General features: G+C 39.9%; 1 protein-coding gene across 5 annotated transcripts in view; it reads right to left on the bottom strand.

Moving 5' to 3' along the window:
- Window positions 1-267: 267 nt before the first annotated feature.
- chrd (chordin) overlaps window positions 268-19,531 on the bottom strand; it is a 34,831-nt gene continuing 15,567 nt past the window's right edge. For 4 of the 5 annotated variants that reach the window (XM_014025692.1, XM_014025691.1, XM_014025694.1 and 1 more), the window contains 13 exons: window positions 18,703-18,850; window positions 12,825-12,931; window positions 8,016-8,295; window positions 7,583-7,824; window positions 7,228-7,341; window positions 6,422-6,613; window positions 6,193-6,286; window positions 5,908-5,964; window positions 4,597-4,700; window positions 4,206-4,469; window positions 3,423-3,516; window positions 3,247-3,302; window positions 268-1,090 (listed from right to left, as the gene is read on the bottom strand). In XM_014025692.1, coding sequence (XP_013881146.1) covers window positions 1,067-1,090; window positions 3,247-3,302; window positions 3,423-3,516; window positions 4,206-4,469; window positions 4,597-4,700; window positions 5,908-5,964; window positions 6,193-6,286; window positions 6,422-6,613; window positions 7,228-7,341; window positions 7,583-7,824; window positions 8,016-8,295; window positions 12,825-12,931; window positions 18,703-18,850 — 1,776 coding nt within the window. In that variant the 3' untranslated portion in view covers window positions 268-1,066. The remainder of the gene's footprint in view (window positions 1,091-3,246; window positions 3,303-3,422; window positions 3,517-4,205; window positions 4,470-4,596; window positions 4,701-5,907; window positions 5,965-6,192; window positions 6,287-6,421; window positions 6,614-7,227; window positions 7,342-7,582; window positions 7,825-8,015; window positions 8,296-12,824; window positions 12,932-18,702; window positions 18,851-19,531) is intronic. The other variant, XM_014025693.1, reaches the window with a different exon arrangement.

The raw sequence follows: 19,531 nt of genomic DNA on the forward strand, positions 1-19,531 counted from the left end.
ATGTGCTGACAGGGTGGAAAAGCAAGCAAGGAAGTTGAGCTCAGAGAAAAAGAGAAAGAACAAATAAAAAAAGTGATAGGGCATCAAAGACAGGATGGTGTGGGGAAGAAATGCAGGCTGGAAACAGAAACATTAAGTGAAGTCAGTGTGTCTGGCTTATTTGTCCTCTGATATATGTAAGTATGTGAACGAGGAAAATATCTAAACTGGAAAAGTAAAACAGATGCAAGAAAATGTAAACGGATAGAAGAGGAACAAACATTCTACTTTTACCAAATAAAAAAGCTTTTTATTTTGTTCCCACACTGTTCAATAAATACAAAATACAAACCTGCTACAAACTTCACAATGAGTAAAAAAAGATAATAAAAAAACAGGAACAACACAATCTGAAGAACGAAGACCAGCGGGAAATGTTTCCAAGTTCTGATTTTAATCTGCAACAGGAGTGATACTGAGTGGAAATATATTCTTTCAATAAAACAGATGGGTAGAGAAGCCTTTTTATCAAAAACCTAAAGAAGAAAAGTCACACATAAATACACGCACTGGCCCAGATTTAAGCAACCTTCTTCATCTATATGTCCAGTGACAGTCTCATTTGTGCTGGCTGGGCTTCAAAGAGAATCTCAGTTAAGTTGAATCCTTCAGTCCCTCCAACACTTGCTTTTTCAAATCCAGCTGGATTTCAATCCCTTTTTGACACCTTCCCTGGATTTCCAGTGTTCTGTTGAACTCTGACAAACACTGAAGGGCAGGAAGCAGAAGGCAAATAAGGTTGGGCTGGTCCTCTTCAAAGCTTTGACTCTTCACTTATTAAGTCTTTTGTTTCTGTCTTCCTCTCTTGTCCATTTTGTCTTTCCTTGTTACAATCTTGAAGCTGATCTCAGGGTGGGTGTTGGGTCAGAGGAGGTGAGGATAGGAGACCCCAGTGTGCTGTTCTGGGGTGTGGGATAAGAAGGAGGAGGGTGCTGAAGGGCTAAGAGAAAGGGGATTTGTCTTTGCAGTGAGTGCAGTCCAAAACATTAGTGTCTCCAGGCTCGTCTTCTGTCCGGTGTTTTCACCATCAGGTCATCTTGCTCTTTGGAATCTACCCAGAACATCAACAGACATGTATAAGCCAAAACTGCTGTTACAAAACTAAGGCAACTTTTAAATTACTTTACACATACATAAGATTTATGTGCCAAGTTTTACATAGAATAGAATAGAATTTTTAAGGAGAGAAACTGGTTTGTCCTACCAGCAATGTTCAAAATTAAAAGCATTAAAAACAACTGTTGAAACGGGTCATAAAATATACAGTGTTGATGGCACGTTATGTACAGTGCTTTGTCCACATACTTTTGTATTGTGTGTATTTGTATTTGTTACCTTTTTAAGATGATTTCTGGTATACACACCTACCTTGTGAACACCATTGGTCCTTATGGGGACCAAAGACCTGTCCTAATATGGTGGAACTCCATTTTTTGGTTGGGGGTTCGATTTAGGACTAAAGGTTATACTTCACGTCTCGTTCCCCCTGCTGAGTGACAAAAAGTTGCACAAGTTCTGTCTCTCTCCCGGTGACAGACATCTTGTGCATTGCCCCCAGTCAGAACTGTGAGATGTGGACTTTGCAGCTTAGAGTGCGTGATTGGTTTGAACTTTGTGGGTGTGTTTGTTCATGAGCATACATGTCAACTTGTACGGATTGTCCGTAACTTATGAGGATTTTACGTCATTTTGCAGGTATACGGACGTAAAGAGCAATCTCACCGATTTTTTCAAGTCTTACGGATTTTTTCAAAACCTCATTTTCAAATTTATCTAACATGTCAGAGCCTGTAGGATGATTTAAAAAACAATAAATAACATCAAACAGCCATCTTCCAACCTGTTCTGCCGCTAGAAATAAGTTTTGAACTTTTTCCTCTCTTCTTTCCTCCAGCAGTGCAGCAGGCGGCGAAATTCACGGATTTCTGGGGCTCTTTATACAGGTAAACGTCCAAAGAGGTTGACATGAATGCATGAGGAGCACTGCAGAGCTCTAGCAGCGCTGAGGAGCAGGACTCTGATAAGCTCTGCCTTCTGCAGCGTTTTTTGTTTAAAACATTTTTTTTGGAAGCCAGTTGTTAAAAGAGCTGGAAAAGCAGCTGATTTGATCCTGCTGAAAGGCAGCTGATTTTCAGATTTTCCAACTTTTTGCCATCACACTGTAATAGAACTAATACTTTTTTGTTTAAGCCAGTAATTCATGACATCCTTTAATGACCTAGGTTTTCATGACATGCTGTTCATCTGCAGACAGAATGATTAAAAGTCAGAACAAGATTTGCTAACAACAGTCATTCTTAGATATCACTTGTGTTTATCTTTGTGTTTTCCATTGACCTTGTATCAAATCTTGCTAAGATGACATAATGGTGTTTGTTAATATATATGAGGCCTCTCAAGTGGACAGTGTGGAGAGACAGTGACAGAGGGAAGCAGAGGCACAGAGACAGGCCAGGTTGTTCTCTGTATTTCCTGTTGTTGCAATAAAACCCAGCTGATCATCTCACGGAGTACCTTCATTCTTGGACCACGTATTTCTGTCTTTGTTAAATAAATATTACCATAACAACCACCATTAAAAAAAAGGTTTTCCACCACAGACTCTACTTCACCCACTGATCATTGAGTGATAAAAATAATAAATGAATAAATAAATACATAAATAAATAAATAAAAACAATATCCAGCCATCTTTATAACTGTTTATGTACTTATATGAGCTGTGGGAGGGCAGAGGGAGGATCTATGATCATTTATAGTCTGCCGCATCTTCAGCTCATTTATACTCTATCAGGAAAAAGACATCCAAAATTACGCAGTCTCCACCCCGCTGTCTCACGTACTGAGGTATAATCCAAGCTTAAGGTGTGAACTGAGTTTAGGTTAGGTTTAGAGGTAGGTATGTATGGATGTGGGGCAGAGGTAAAGGGTCAAGTTTAAGCTATAGAAACAACTGAAAATGAACGGTCCTAATAAGGACAGACATTAGGAGTGCACACATTGCAGTTTTCTGGACGATCTTTAAAAGGTTTGGTCTGTCATTCCGATTTTTGAAATAACTGACTCTGTCAGGTGTTACAACTTCAATGTTCCAATCTTATTTTAGTGAAGAACATTGAACAATACTCCTGAAACAGCACAAAATTGTTTTAACTGGGCATCACTGCTCACAGCAGAGCAAAAGGGGACTGTGGCTGATTTTCAGACCTTTGTGGAGGTATAGATGAGAATCTGATCTTTTCCAGTGTCAGCTGATCTCCGATCTAAAATTAGGGAAATCTGTGCCAATAAATCTGCAGGCTGATAAATTGGTGCATTGCTAACAGAAATACAAACTTGTGTGTGTGTGTGAGTGTGTGTGTGTGAGAAAGATCAATATTTACCAGCACATTCAGGACAGCAGGAATTCTCGGTGCGAGTGATGTTGGAGCAGGTCAGCACCGCACACTGTTTCCTCTGACACTTAGTCACCCCGTGCTGGAGACAAGAAGACAGGAAGGATGAAGGTCAGAGGTCACAGAGACAAAATGAGGTTCAAGTAGGAAAAGAAAAGCTCTTACAAAACATTTAACTGAATCTATTCATTCCAACATCCACTCTCCATTTTTGTTCCCTTTTGTGGAAGATCTCGCATTCCTTGAAGGAATACGTCGCCCGCTGTCAGTGTTTTGGACTAAAATCATCTTATGTTGAGAAATGTACGTTTTTAAAATAATGTTATATTTTCTATTGTTAAGTCACCTTCAAATTATGTTTTGTGAAGGACATTCGGCTTCAACCACATCAAATATTATTTAGCTCTATGTCTATAAAACTGGGGAGCCATAGGGATTTTTGTGTTGATAAATATTGATTATTTGATAACTGCTAAAATGTTCCTTTTTTAATTGGGCTGCTTAAATCCCTGACAAATAAAAACAACAAAACACTGAAGACCAGAGGCATCTGGTCAAGATCATACAATGAAAAATCAGCAGAAAAGAACCTCCGGGATGCAGGGATGAGAGGGCTTGAAACACATAATAAATCCCCTCATGTCTGTAATAATATTCCTCATTGTTTGGCTTATTGCCGATACAAAAATAGTCAGAAAACACTTAACAAGACATAAAAACGAGCTCCACATGTTCAGAAACACCACAACATTTTGCTGCGTAGCTGCTTACGTCACACCAGCAGTTGATGCACTTCATCTCGCCCACCAGCGGCACCCAGGGGTGCCAACTGTCACTGTTCTGGTAATAGTTCTTTCCAAATTTACAGTGCCGCGGACCGTCTGCCTGCATCATGTCAGTGTGCCGCAGGCCTGCAGGGGTCCTCTCCTCCTCCGGACACTCCTTACAGCAGTCTGAGGGATTACGCCTCACCGGGTGACTGCAGACCAACACTGGACACGTCACCTTCTCACAGTGGACCTCCCCTGAAGACCCCTGTTAACAAAATTAATAATAATTAACAGCTGATGCAGAACAAATCGTGCTTAAATGTAAAACTCTTTTAGACTTCTTGGAATGTGAATCCAATGAATCAAAGCTGGTTTTATTGTTATTTATTTACCTTGCAGGTGCAGACAGCACATTTAATGTAGCCAAATGGAGGAACAAACGGATGCCATGATATTCCTGGAGCATGCATTTTCTGATCTCCTTCAAAGTAACACCCTGAGAGAGAAAAAAATGAAGTTTATTAACAACAGATGGTAAAAAGAGCCATTAACAGTGTAATGATGAGACAGATCCAAAACAAAATGCAACGTTAACAATTTTTAAAAAAAATCTTCAAACATGAACTGTATGTGGACAAAAAGTCTTTGGTGATGCACACTTGAATGTTTGGTCACAATTTCATCTGAGTGGCATTTCCCTTTTTGATTTTTCCAAGTCCTTGACTCCAACTTGGCTTCATGAGACATATTTTAACGTTGACAAGAAATCTTGTTACAGTTCTACTAAACACCACCAGCAGTACATATGTAATGCTTCAGGGGCATCCAGAACTCATGTCAAGTGGAACCGTTAAACCTCCTAAGACCCGAACTCTTGCATTGCAGGCCTGTGGCACACTGACATGATGCCTGGTCCAAGGAGGTTAATGCAAACTGGCTACGGTGTAAAGGTTTAAATAACTTTAGAGACAACAGCAAAGTTCCACTAGACCCACTGACAAAATCGGCTACTGTCATCTAAACGACACCCATCACAGTTTGCAGCGTGCCCCAAAAAGTGCTCTGAACAAGATGGTGCCATTTATGTTTGTAAAAAAAGTAATAATAAAATAAAAAATAAATAAACAAAACAAAGTTCTTGTAAACAACTGTGTTTTGTGCATTTAACCACCATGTAAAGGTTTCTAAAAAGCCCCCTTGAGAACTGCTGTTATAATGTTTCAGATTGGAGCGGTTTCACGATGACGTCAATCCACTTTGGTCCTCGCTCCATTCAGTCCAGCCAGTAAAATAGTTGGTGTGCAGAACTCTCTTGCACAAATTTATTACAGACACATTTTGCTGAAAGCTCTGTCTAAACTGTTCAGTCCTGATCCCCGTCTTTGTCAGGAATTCATTTTTCCTTGGGGGCAGAGATCCCTTAAGCCACAACTAAAAGGTAAATGAACTCCAACCAGGATACTCAAAGTACTGCTACTTTTCTGTTGTTTTTATTGTTTATTGTCTCAGTTGTGTTTTCACTTTAAACCCAAATTTCCTTTTGATAGACGGTAAAGCTGAACTCAACTGATATGTGAACTTTGAAACTGAGAACATTCAAGTAGTTATCTACAGAAAGTGAGAGTTTAATTGTGCATATCTAGCTTTCAGAAACCCACTTTAACAAAAAGGGAGAAATCCAAACAGTAAAGAAGAACACCAACCTTCAGGATGTTCTTCCACCTTCTCTCCAGCTTTCATGTCTTTGGGCTCTCGCTTTTCTGTTAGAGAAACAGGAAGAAAAAAAAACACAAATACTTTGAATCCTCTCAATATGTACTAGAGTGTTTTTGGACTTCACTCAAATGTAAATGAATAATTTCTGAAACCAAACTTGAATCTGAATAGCTATGGCAAGACAACACATCACAATACTATTTTATTAACTACAGGGTATCAGCCAATTGACCAATGGTCTACTTAAACCAAACAATCCAGACGGCCCTCACCATCACAGATGGGACAGCACTTGTCCTCAGGCTGAATGGTTCTGGAGCAGGTCAACACGGGACAGATGACAGGATCACAGATTACTGTCCTCTTCTACAGAAAAAAAAAACTTCTCATATTATTATTTGCTAATATGAGCACTTTTAAAATCTCCGATAAATGTTTAATTATTAAAATGTGGAACATGCATTTTTCTGTATTTGAACAATCTTTATGTTTTGTTCTCACCTGGCAGCTGCAGGTGAAACACTTGTCATAGTTAGGCGTCCAGCGGGAACCATGAGCGTGGTGCTGGTTCTCAAAAAAACAAGTGTTGGGGTCTTTCTTTAGTTCCTCGGGATCTGTCAGCAACGTGTCATCCAACTCGGCCTCCTCCACCTCGGCTCCGGCTCCAGACTCGCAGCTGTTTGGAACATGGACCTGAGGAAAGAAAATGTGTTGGAAAACAAAAGAAGGTGAAGTTGGAAAAAAAGAATGACAGAAGAGGATAAAATGTGTCATTAAAAAATAAGATGAAAAAAGATTAGGAAAAAATAAAAGAGAGAAAAGAATCTGTTGACAACACACCTCAAAGTTGCCTCTCAGGCGTACTCATTAAAAACAGAAATGCAGCATTTCTGTCCACCAAATGGTCATTTATGGAGTTTACTTCCATCTTTTAATAAAACAGCTGGGTCCTACTGTTGTGAAAGTTTACATATGGGTCCTGACAGCCAACAAAAGCTGATCAACCTACACACTTGTAAAGTTTATGGGCATCTGCGTTTGGTTTGCATGTCTCAGTAGCCCAATAAAAGGAACTTTTCTCTAAAGTTTCAACAGGAAAACAACACCTGTCAGTGAAAATAATCACACAGCCTCATAAAGCTTCGGGTGATTAAAAGACACTAAAGAGACTGCTTTTATTATTTATTTTTTTGTCTGTTAAGTGCAATCACAAACCAAAACAAAAAGTTGTTAAGCCCGTACATCTTATGCTTGCATGCTTTACAAGCACAAATCTTAATGTAAAAGTGGAGCATTTCATGACTTACCCGTCCTCGTATTTCTCCTTGGGGATTCAGCTTGGTGCTGACTTGGATGAAGGCCGTTCCCTGGTCCAGGTGTTGCAGTAATTCAAGACTAAGGTCCTTTAAAATTCCCTGAGCCTGGGGAAGAGGGGGATGGGAGATGGGGGTTTGACCGAGACAGGAGAAAAAGACCATGTATACATTTTTTATACTTGTGTGGGTCAAATGTTGTGCAGTACTTTCTTTGAATATTCCTAAGTATTATAATCTGATTACTATGAATATCACAGCAACAACAACAACAATAAAAAAATCACTGAAAAATAAACTGTGCATCAGAGGGTTTTATGAGTAGGTGCCTGGATTTAAAGCGATGTACCTGGGAGCCATAGAAGCCCGTCAGCAGCCTCTTGTGTGTGGTGCTGCTGTTGTCCAGCTCCCCGATCTCAGCCAGTCCATGTAGGTGGGCATTCACAGTGACGTCCTCCTTCTTACTCAGACCCGCGACTACTATTTCATAGTGCAGGTGGCACTGTTTGTCCACTGACACCCAGGCGTGGCCAGAAGCTCCTGTTCTTACTGGTGGAGACAAGAAGTGGCCAGCTAGAGGGGTAGGCAATCCTGAAGGAGACAGAAAAAGGTTTCTTGGTCTGGATAAATGAAGGGCAAGCATAAACAGGACCCATTGTTGGACCCCGGGAAGAATAGTCTCTGCTTCTTTGGAAACTAATGGGGAACCTTTAAATAAACACTAAACATTCAGCAAATTTCCAAAGCGGTCAAAAGTATCTTCAAACATTATCGGTACATACCCTGTCTGGGCACCTCTAAGCCGCTGTATGGCAGGGCCTTGATTTGGCCCCTGAGTTCCCCCTCCTGGCTGTGTGCTGTAGCCACATTGATGAAGAGCTCATTCTGCAGCAGCATGTGGATGTGTCGAGCCTCCAGACGACTCCAGCTGCCCACCGCCTGTCCCGAGGTCTGACTGAACTCGGGTGTTAGATCGTAAAGGACCGAGCGCTTGTTTCGACGTCGTGGTTTCAGCTCTATCGTCAGGCCGACTACATCACTGCTGAGACCTGCAACCTGAACCTGACGGATAGAGAAAGAAAATTTTATATATACATATATAAATGTTATAGTACACTAAAATGTGTAGAAAAATATGACTGTTACATTAGCATAACCACTCAATTTAACTGGTAACTATCTTTTTTTTCTAGAAAATTACAAATCAAAATTCGAAGATGACCTCTGATATGTTCCTTTAAAAGTGTTTACAAGAACTTAAATTTTGATGGCTTCTTGTTGTTCAACGCATGTTTGGATTGGCTTGATTCCGAAACAATCAACAAGAAAAATTTAGAAGCATCATAACTGATTTTTATCACCATGAAAGTTGGGCGACCATGCAATGAGGAACTCTCAGGCTATTTTTAGAACACTCGTCATGTGACTACGACCGCTCAACACTGGTACGTGTACAAACTCTCATACCAACTTCATTGATTTCAATTGAGTTGTGTTTAAACTTCAATAAATTCAGGAAAACATCATCAAACTCCACCGGGAGGACCACAAAACATTGTGCTACAATTCTTGTAACAGTGACTCAGGATCAGTGGCGGGTCGTGCATTTTACACCTAGGCCTTCAATTGGAGATGCTGGTGGTGGTGGGGTGGGGGGACGCTGCTGACTGCGGAGTCCGCAGTGGCAGAAAGAGCAGGGAGGGAGAGGCTGCCAAGACAGTCCTATAGGTCTGTATGCAAAACCTGTCTAATTTACAGACAATCTGTACAACTTGACACAAAGCCACGGCTACAAAAACCACCAATAATACACAGAAACGCAGAACAATATGCTGCTGCACCACACAGACAGGTGTCTCTGCACCACAGACAGGTGTCTCTGCACCACAGACAGGTGTCTCTGCACCACAGACAGGTGTCTCAGTCGTCACTGAAGCGACACACTTAACAAGTTTTCTCAACTGCAGCTACAGCTGTGCCACGCATTAACAGCATCAATATGGTTACTGTATATGACTAAATAAAACATTTAAATAACATATATTTTACTCACCGAAACTTTATATTATCCATTTAAAAACTCCATTCTCCTTTTATTCCTAAAGAAAAACCTGGCTCCTCTGTCACACAGGTCCTCCCATTTCCATTTCAACAATAAGTACTTTTCTATCACCACCATTAAGCTAACACTGAAAGTCCAGTCTGGTCTGTTCTGTATTTTTGTTATACGTTTTAATTTTCTGCAGTGGTGGGCAGTGCTAGTCCAAAAATTAGCTCCGCAATTTCTAAAGCACTGATGAAAATATTTAGGTCCACAACTTCAAAAGTGCTTATGCCATAGAAAAACTAGCGGAAGCTAATTTTAAAGCGCAAGTTCAATTTGACACTTACTAGCTGGCAACAATTCATGTACAATATATACACAACATTGCCAATTAGTGGTGTATGAACTATTTTACAGCTTAATTCTACAATCGCTGATTGCTGGGGATGTGATTTCCTGAAACAGACCTTTAGCTCCTGGTGCAAAAAATTAAAAAGTTGTTGAGGATTGCTAGTTCGGCTGCTTCTTTGTCTTTTTCTTTTGTTTGTTGTATAACTTTCATTAAAAAAGCATCAATAAAGTAATTTTAAAACTGTTTATTGGAAAACTGAAGCGATGCATTCTAGGTGCATGAATTCTGGGTGCATGACACTTAGTAGCTGGCAACAATTCATGTACAATATACTGTATGCACAACACTGCCAACTAGCGGTGTATGAACTGTTTTACAACTTAATTCTACAACCGGCAATTGCCGGGGATGTGATTTCCTGAAACAGACCTTTAGCTCCTGGTGCAAAAATTAAAAAGTTGTTGAGGATTGCTAGTTCTTGGTCTTTGTTGTATTTTTCTCATTAAAGATGCATCAATAAAGTAATTTTAAAACAGTTTATTGGAAAACTGAAGCGATGCATTCTGGGTGCATGACGGATTTGATTTGTGATGGGAAACGAAAGCACAGTTGCTCCAGTTGACCACTAGATGTCAGTCTTCATCAGCATAACATCTTTAAATCATTTCTAAGTCTCTAACCCCCTTGATCGATTCCTTCGACCAATTACGTCAAGTATTGAGCTCCAGCATTTAAACTTTTATTTTTTTAAAAAGGAGCTCTGATTGTAAAGTAATATGTAATAATGTAATAATCGATTAGTTGTCGACTAATCGACTAATCGTGGCAGCCCTAATGATGATCGAAATATGATTGGATAAAAGCTCTAAATAAATACAAGTTGCTGGAAGCTGTTTAGCCAGGAGAAAAACTATGAAACGAAGAGAACAGATGATTCAAAATTAATAATACCCTCATATCAATATTAATAATTGTTATAATAAATACTAAATATTCTATAATGTAGTGATTCTGATTGTGTTTAGGCCAGCAGAGAAGGCTTTGCTGGCCCTGACGGCACACCACTGCTTAGGATACAGCCATCATCCCTACATGGGAGGAGTATTTTTGATCACTTTTCTCAAGCTAAGATGCTAGGCTGGATTTGAATGATGTGACAAGCAGAATTTGACCGGAAAAAAGTGCAACCATGGACTTAATGTCTGCTCAAAACATTTTATGAAATGTTTTAATAAATTTTATTTAAATTTATAAAAGACTAACACTGGACCACCCTAATCCTATCCCTTTCTGACAATAAACAGGTAAAATAAACATTGGCTGTGTCCAAAACAACAGGACGGGTCCTCCGAAGGTCGAATTTGTCGGCTGCATACGTCACAGCGCCGCGACGAAGGACGTCCAAAACGGAAGACTCCTCCGATGCGTCCGAGAAATACGTCCTTCTTTTTCCCCGAATCGAAGGACAGGTCTGATGGATCCTTCCCGGCCCAGCATATCCCATAATGCATTGCGGCCCGACCGGAGATTTTTTTAAGCTAGTAATGGCGGACGAAGCGAGAGAAAAGAATACATTTTAAATAAAAATATGGTGATTTAAAAATTAAAAAAAATTAGCGGTTATAATTCTAATACTTTTATCATTTGTATGGACATGTTTTTAATTATTATTTTTTCGTCATAAAAAACGCGAAATAAAGATGAACCTACAGCGGGTCAATTAGTTCTTCAAATGATACTTTTAAGTTAATTTTATAGTTTTGTGATATTAATAATGCTAATGTATTGATATTTTTCTAGTTTTGATTTAAGTTTGCTTGTTTAGCGTCGTCACAGTTGCTAGGTGACAAGACGTACGCCGGGGTAAGGACGGGAGGCTAGACCGTCCAAATCCACAGCCTCTTTTTTCCGGTCTTCCCGGTCTACCAAGGACCCGGCCTGCCGAGACCAGGGAGTCTGGGTCCTCCGGAGGACCCGTCCTGCCGTTTTGGACACAGCCATTGCTTTTGCTGTAGCCTATTGCTAACTTTACTCCTAGCATCCATGCTAGCCCCATATAGCAATCTACTGCAGTCAATCACAGATACAGTGATAATATCATACTTACACAAATTCTAAACATCACTATTATGTTTCTTTAAACAATGCAGAGGTGGTGGCTTAAGCAATAATACAACCCACTCTCACTCCCAACTCGTCACATATTGATGCTTGTCCAGGGTTCCCTCTGTGTTCAGTTTTGATGCATCAGGTAGCCCCCTACCATCAGTTATTGACGAGAAGAGAGCAAGGAGGAGCCAGCTGTCATATTTTTGAAAAGTGTAGAAAATGCCTGAGAACTAAACCCTTTGTTCTAAACCCTAAATTTAACTTCTATTAGCCCTACAGATCCTATCCCTGACCTCACCACGTAAAATTAATCAGTAATCTTGATCCCTAATATTAACCATGGACCCCAACTCAAAAACCCTATGTGGTACGAACCCGGAAAAGCCCCGCACCAGAAACATGGACCCAGAGGGAACATGGACGAGGTTCAATATGTGACCAATCGGGAGTCAAAATGTGTTAGATAATACACACACAGACAATAGGTGCAGCATGCTAAGCTATAAAACATGGGTAAAAACATCAACCTTTTTACAATTTTGCTTGCTTTCCAAGTCTGTCGAAGACCTCGACCCTCCACACAACCTTTCAATTGAACTTTTCTATTTTCCTGATTTTGGATGTGTCAAAATTTGCTCTAGGAATGTATTTTTCGGTTATGGTATTAACCCTGACTCTCAGTAGAATCTAGTCCATCTGTCCGATCTTTTGAGAGACTGGCAGATAATGTAAGCAAATGATGTGCGTGACGTCACGACTGAAGGTCCCCATTGTCTCTGCGTGCTGTGTGGGTTTGTCTGTCAGTCCGTTAGCAAAATAATTCATGAACCACCAAACAGATTTTAATTAGTCCGATTGAAGCTGGCCACCATACCCAACTGATCTTAGGTTAGACAGGGGTCAAAATATTAGAACTGAAGACGATTAAACTTGTTTGTTTATAAATATGCCCATAATGACTCAAGTGCAACACACTACAACACTTTAGGTGAACTTACCATAATCAAACACAAAGATACGATAGAAACAAAACAAAAAATTTTCTTTATTCAAGTTATTTTCCTTTGGAAGCAAATAAATTTGTACCTGGTATTCCAATGTTCCGTTATCATTGAGGTTAAAGACTGCAGATCCCACTCCTCCCGTCTTCCCTGGGGTCAGCGCATCCCCACTGGACATCACACTCTGAATAGCTGAGCCAAACAAAATCAGATAAACATTCAAAATTCTGCTCAGGTAAATTACTTCAACCATTACACTTTCTATACCCAAACAACCAGAGCACAGCCTGACTGCATGTAAGATGTGGTAAAGACTTCTGTCATAATAAAAATTTATGTTTGCCTCCATGTTCTGCAGCTACTCTCCAACAATAAAGTCATATATCTAATATTCTTCAGAAGGGTTGCCAGCTGTCTCTTAAAATAAGAAATCGTCTCCTAGTTGGAACCAGAAAGACATGTTTCTTATTAAACTGATAAAGAAAGTATTGTGTTTTTTTATTTTTAAGAGCCAGATGTTCTGCTTCAGCCTAAATAGAATTTAACACTCATTACGCAGAAGTCACATGTTTTGTGACCTATGACTAATGAGAAATAATAACAACGTGGTTAAAAAAATCCCCACAACCATCGCTTCTTAACAAAACTAATGAAAAATTGCACAAAAAAACTCCAGAAGAAAATAAAAATTGCTATCAGTGATTAGAATATGTGAGGTAGAATATCTGAAGTGTGAATTGCTTAGTCTTATGTGTGGATGTCAGATTTAATTATAGAGGAATTTGTGACATTAAAACGAAGAAAAAATCCTAAGAAAGGAAGAGGAAGCAGGGGGAAGAAGGAACATTTTTTTTTTGTCTTTAAGACCTAGTTTGAGCTCGTCTACTGGTTCTCAATCACCTCATAATGATTTCTCTTCAGTTTTAAACAAACAAAATTGTATTTTATTGGTTTTTGCAAACATTCACCCATTTTGAAGTTGATGTCTGCAGTAAAGATGGGACAGGGACAGCAAAACACTAGGAAAGTAGAGGAAAGCACAAAACACTCCTGGCAAATGATTCAACAGTTTAGGTACGACATTTCTCAATGTACAATTGCAAAAAGATTTAGGGATTTCATCATCTGCAGTCCTTAAGAAAACCTGAACAAATCTTTGCAAGTAATCAGCAGGGCTGTAAATCAACATTAGATGCCCGTGACCTTTGACCCCTCAGGCAGCCCTGCATTAAAAACCGTCATTTTGTAACAGGTATTAGCACATGGGCTCAGGAACTCTTCCGAAGACCAGTGTCAGTGAACACTGCTCATCTCTACATCTACAAGTTAAAGCTCTACCATGCAAAGACAAAGCCATAAATCAACAACACCCAGAGACACCACCGGCTTCTCTGGACCTGAGCTCATCTGAGATGAACCAACACAAAGCGGAAAAGTCTCCTGTGTTCTGACAAGTCCACATTTCTAATTGTTTTTTAGAAATCATAGACATTGCGTCTTTCAGGCCAAAGAGCAAAAGGACTGTCCAGACTGTTGTCAGTGCAAAGTTAAAAAACCTTCCTCTCTGATGGTATGGGGGAGTATTAGTGTCCATGGCATGGGTAATTTCACATCTGTGAAGGCATCATTAATGCTAAAACCTACATACAGGTCTTGGAGCAACATATGCTGCCATTCAAGCTGCATCATTTTCAGGGATGTCCTGCTGATTTCAGCAAGACAATGAAGACACATCCTGCACGTGTTCCATCAGCAAGGCTTCAGAGTAAAAGAGTGCAGGTACTAGGCTGGCCTGCCTGCAGTCCAGACCTGTCTCCCATTAAAAATGTGTGGAGCATAATGAAGAGACCCCTGGACTGTTGAGCAACTGAAGTTGTTCATCAAGCAAGAATGAAAGAATTCCAGCTACAAAGATTCAACAATTAGTGTCCTCAGTTCACAAACACTTAATGAGTGTTGTTAGAAAGAAAGCTGATGGAGCACAGAGGGTAACATGACCCCGTTACAGCTTTTATGGAACATGTTGCAGCATTAAATTCAAAATGAATGAATATTAAAAAAACTGTAAGGTTTATCTGTTTGAACATTAAATGTGTTGTTTTTGTAGCGAATTCATAGGTTGAAAAAGATTAGCAAATCATCATATTCTGTTTATATTTGGGTTTTCTTTTTTCACATCATCCCAACTTCACTGGAGTTAGGGTTGCACAATCCACCAGTTGAAAATCTCTGGTCAATACAATACAGAAAAATGATGTTGTTCTGCAGATGTTGGACACAGAAACTTTTGTGTTTGCTGCAGCTACTTAGGAAAATGTTGTTTAAGATACTTTTGTCTATTTAATTGAATGTCCTTTTTTAAAGTGAGAATATTTTGCTTACAAATTTTGAAAATAATTCAAAAAATCAGGTCAAATGACAAAATTATTTCTGTGAGCATCATTTCAAATCTTTACATTTAATACCAATGTTAGTTTTAGTGTCTCTAAAGAAAGAAAAGGTTTTGGTTTATATTTTTTTACAGTGCACATTAAACAGCTACATACAAGTGCAGGTTTTCACTTAAATACTGCCCTGTTTTATTAATATTTTTTAAAAATAAACAATACACACTTTTTTATTTTTTACTTGGCCAAAAATAAAATGCCATCATAACTTCAAACACTTACATTAGTATCACACCAAAATCCATCCATCCATCCATCCATCCATCCATCCATCAATCCATCCATCCATCCATCCATCAATCCATCCATCCATCAATCCATCCATCCATCCATCCATCCATCCATCCATCCATCCATCCATTTTCTTCCACCTATCCGGGGTCGGGTCGCGGGGGCAGCAGCTTCAGAAGGGAGGCCCAGACCTCCTTCTCCCCAGTCACTTCTTCCAGCTCCTCCGGGGGAACTCCAAGGCGTTCCCAGGCCAGCCGAGAGACATAGTCCCTCCAGCGTGTCCTGGGTCTTCCTCGGGGTCTCCTCCCGGTGGGACGTGCCCAGAATACCTCACCAGGGAGGTGTCCAGGAGGCATCCTTACCAGATGCCCGAGCCACCTCAACTGGCTCCACCTCTCCTTGGGCTGCCACCTTATCATGGTGGAGGGGTTTGAGTGTCCCAATGRTCCTAGGAGCTATGCTGTCTGGGGCTTTATGCCCCTGGTAGGGTCACCCAAGGCAGACAGGTCCTAGGTGAGGAACCAGACAAAGCGCAGCCCGAAAGACCCCTTATGATGATCAAAAAATTTGGATCTGGCGTTCCCTCGCCCGGACGCGGGTCACCGGGGCCCCCCTCTGGAGCCAGGCCTGGAGGTGGGGCACGATGGCGAGCGCCTGGTGGCCGGGCTTTCACCCACGGAGCCCGGCTGGGCTCAGCCCGAAGAGGAGACGTGGGTCCCCCTTCCAACGGGCTCACCACCTGTAGGAGGGGCCAAAGGGGTCGGGTGCAGTGTGTAATGGGCGGCGGCCGAAGGAGGGGACCCTGGCGGTCTGATCCTCGGCTGCAGAAGCTGGCTCTTGGGACGTGGAACACCAAAATACAAACCTGTCTAATTCCTGTTTTTTAACTCTTAAAATACGGATTTGTTTGTTTGTTTGATAAAAGTTTTTTTTTCCCAATGAAATTGCTGTAGTTGAAAGTGTTTCATAGCTGAGTATGATGTGAACAAAAGTGTGCCAATTTCCAAAAGTGGGTAGCCCTACTCACCAAAAGATTCCATATTGCTGGACAAACAGATATAAGTAAAAACACCAACAAAGGTTCAGTCTGAGAATGACGTAACTCTTGCTGAAGGAAGCAGAATTAGAAAGACTGAGCTAAGGGGACAGGAGAACATGAGTAATGGGGGGGGGGGGGGGGTAGAGACAAGTTTTGAAAATGGCCCACCAAGGGAAAAATGCTACATATAACTGAATGTCAACAACACACAAAGAAGACAACAGATGAAGAGACAGAGACATGAAGGGAGAGGCGAAACTGCAGAAAGGGAAAGAAGTTTGGGCCAGAATTCTTCAGGCATTACATCACCTGCTGTTAATCACAGCAGTGGAGCAACATCATGGGGAGTCGAGGCCCAGCACATGGTGACCTTGGCAGTACCCATGTGTGTGTGAGCAGTTTATAAACAATCATCGCATGGCATACATATGATATCTATGTTTTATAGTAAAAAATGTGTTTCAGTGTTTTATACAATTAGACTAACTGATGGTCAGGATTACGCTCAAGTATGTGTCCCATGAAATGGCCATGTGTGTGCTTTGATGCTTCCAGAGACTTGGAAAGCCTGCAAAAATTCTGTCTTTTTTTTAACACACAAACACACACATGCCTGTTCAGTGGTGGTGAAACCAAGCCAAACATAAGGTCTATAAACAAGTTTTTGCCCAAAGTGATAAGACTTGAAAAGCGGTCACAGAAAGTATTTATAGGGAGAAAAAAAAACAAAAACAAAATCAGCCTCAAGTTGACGAGCAAAGAGGTGGCATCAAGGTGTGTCCAGGGGTGGAAATAGCACATCCTGTGTTTTTCATTGCCCCTGGCCTCTCTGGCCAGACTGTCTTATCCTTCTGATATTTTTAATTTGCCAGAACTTTATAAAAAAAACATTGCTAAAAATAAATAATTTATACTTAAAAAATGTAAATAGAACCTTGAAGTAGGGCTGCCACGATTAATCGATTAATCGACGACTAATCGATTATTAAAATAATCGATGACTAATTTTTAATAATCGATTAGTCGTTTTCTTTTTCTTTTTGTTCTTTACTTTGTTTTTCTCTCCAAACTGCTTTGACACCTTCCACTGCCACGTCTGCCTTTCTGTCCTTGACACACATGCACAGTAGTGGTAACTGGGGTAGGCCGTGGACGTCACAAGACATTATACAGACAGGCTCTGGTATCATGGCTACCTGACAACAGAGCTCAAAGTGTGGGATCATTTTAAGAAAATGAAAGAGAAACCTGTGTAATATCTGCAGAGCAGAACTTACCTTCCACAGCAATTATTTTTAGTTAGCATATAGCTAAAATCTAACCATGGTTATATAATGGCAGCTGCATTCTGGCGGGATAAGCTGTATGTTTTATAATCAATTAACATATGATCCGATTAGTCGACTAATCGAAAAAATAATCGGTGATTAATCGATTATAAAAATAATCGTTTCTGGCAGCCCTACCTTGAAGCTAGTTTTTCTGAAAAAGACAAGAGGAATAAACTGAACAGACCAAAATACATACTTGAAGAAAGTCAAAATTCTCATATCAGGATCTCAAAAGGTTATTAATTCATAAAATTCATCAGTATGATAAAAAATATGTAGTTAAGTTAAAGAACTTTTGGCAGAGTTACAGTCTCCATATTAACATTTTAAACAGTTAAAGCCATATGAAGGAATGAATTCCTGTAAAAAAGGATTCCTCTTCCACACGCCAACCCCTTCGGACAGTTCCCTGTATCATGACCCTCAAAAATACATAATTTTCACAAAAAAATCTGCATCTGAACTACTTGACATGTCCAGTACCAGTCCCATTTTAATACAGTAATTATCAATAATAACCTCATGACATGCTGAATATTTAGCCTTTGGTTTTACATACATAAATAAGTAAAAGCTTTATTTTATTTATTTGTCATGTTAAATTAGCACTTGGTTTAGTGGGATACCATAAATGCCAAAATGCACTGATTGTTTGAACGAAAATTAGTCTTTTATGTAATTTTAACATTAATTAAAAAAAATGTATAGATTATTCTAAAGAAAAATAGTTATAATAGTTGATAGTGGTATGCCTAGACAAGAACATAATAAAACTCTTGTGGTTTTTATGTTTGATGTGCCACCTCACGCGTGTCTTTCTGAAGGTGCGCACAGCAAACCCCGTTCTTATTCTCCTCAGGTTCTAGTGTTTTTATAGAAAGTAAATATGTTTTTGACAAGTAAAACATCTCTTACTGTCACAAGATTTCCTGCCAGTGATGAAGCCCAAGATTTGTCTTGGATCTTGATCCTCAGTCGCCACAACAATCTCCAGCTGACCCCGTGACAACCAGAACAGCTCGCGGCTGTTCAGGTCTGTCAGCACCTCTGCGAAATCTGGATCCTGGACAGATTGAAGTAGTTAGCGCAAAGCTAAAAGCTTACTCCACAGTCAGCAAGTGGGTACACTTGAAAAAAGCACATTTCACTGTAAATAAACACATTTTTAGTACCAGGAAGAAAACTGCTACAATATGATGATAGATTTTTTAGATATAATGTTGGTGAAACACTAACATGTTACAATAGTCATGCTGGTGATTTGTGTCCAACTACATTTTGTTTTAGTTTGTTCTAAACAAAACGGAAACAGGAGAGGAAAACAAATCTTGTGGCAGTTAAATCCTCTCAAGATTAAACAAATATGACGGTCATGGAGGCATGGCAAAGTCCAAAAACATTACAAACTCAAACATTTGTCCTGCATAAAAACATGACCCTGCTGTCACCCCAGTTCCAGGCACACAACTGGGCCTGATGGCAAAACCATGAGATGCTCTGCTTTAAACAAGCTTCAAGCTGAGAGGAGTTTCATTTGAAGCACACCAATACCATCCAAAGAAAAAAAAAGATGTTAAAAAATGTTGGATTAATAGGACAGATGTATGAGCGTGTTGGAGAAATGTTACTTTTATGACCCTGGGGCATAAATCAAGAGAGCAAGCAGACATGGACTGGACGGGAAGAGGTTTCCTCTGATTATATATATATATATATATATATTTAGAAGAGGTTTCCCTTATAA

This window comes from Austrofundulus limnaeus, unplaced genomic scaffold (genome assembly GCF_001266775.1).
Source record: "Austrofundulus limnaeus strain Quisiro unplaced genomic scaffold, Austrofundulus_limnaeus-1.0 Scaffold491, whole genome shotgun sequence".
Lineage (NCBI taxonomy): Eukaryota > Metazoa > Chordata > Actinopteri > Cyprinodontiformes > Rivulidae > Austrofundulus > Austrofundulus limnaeus.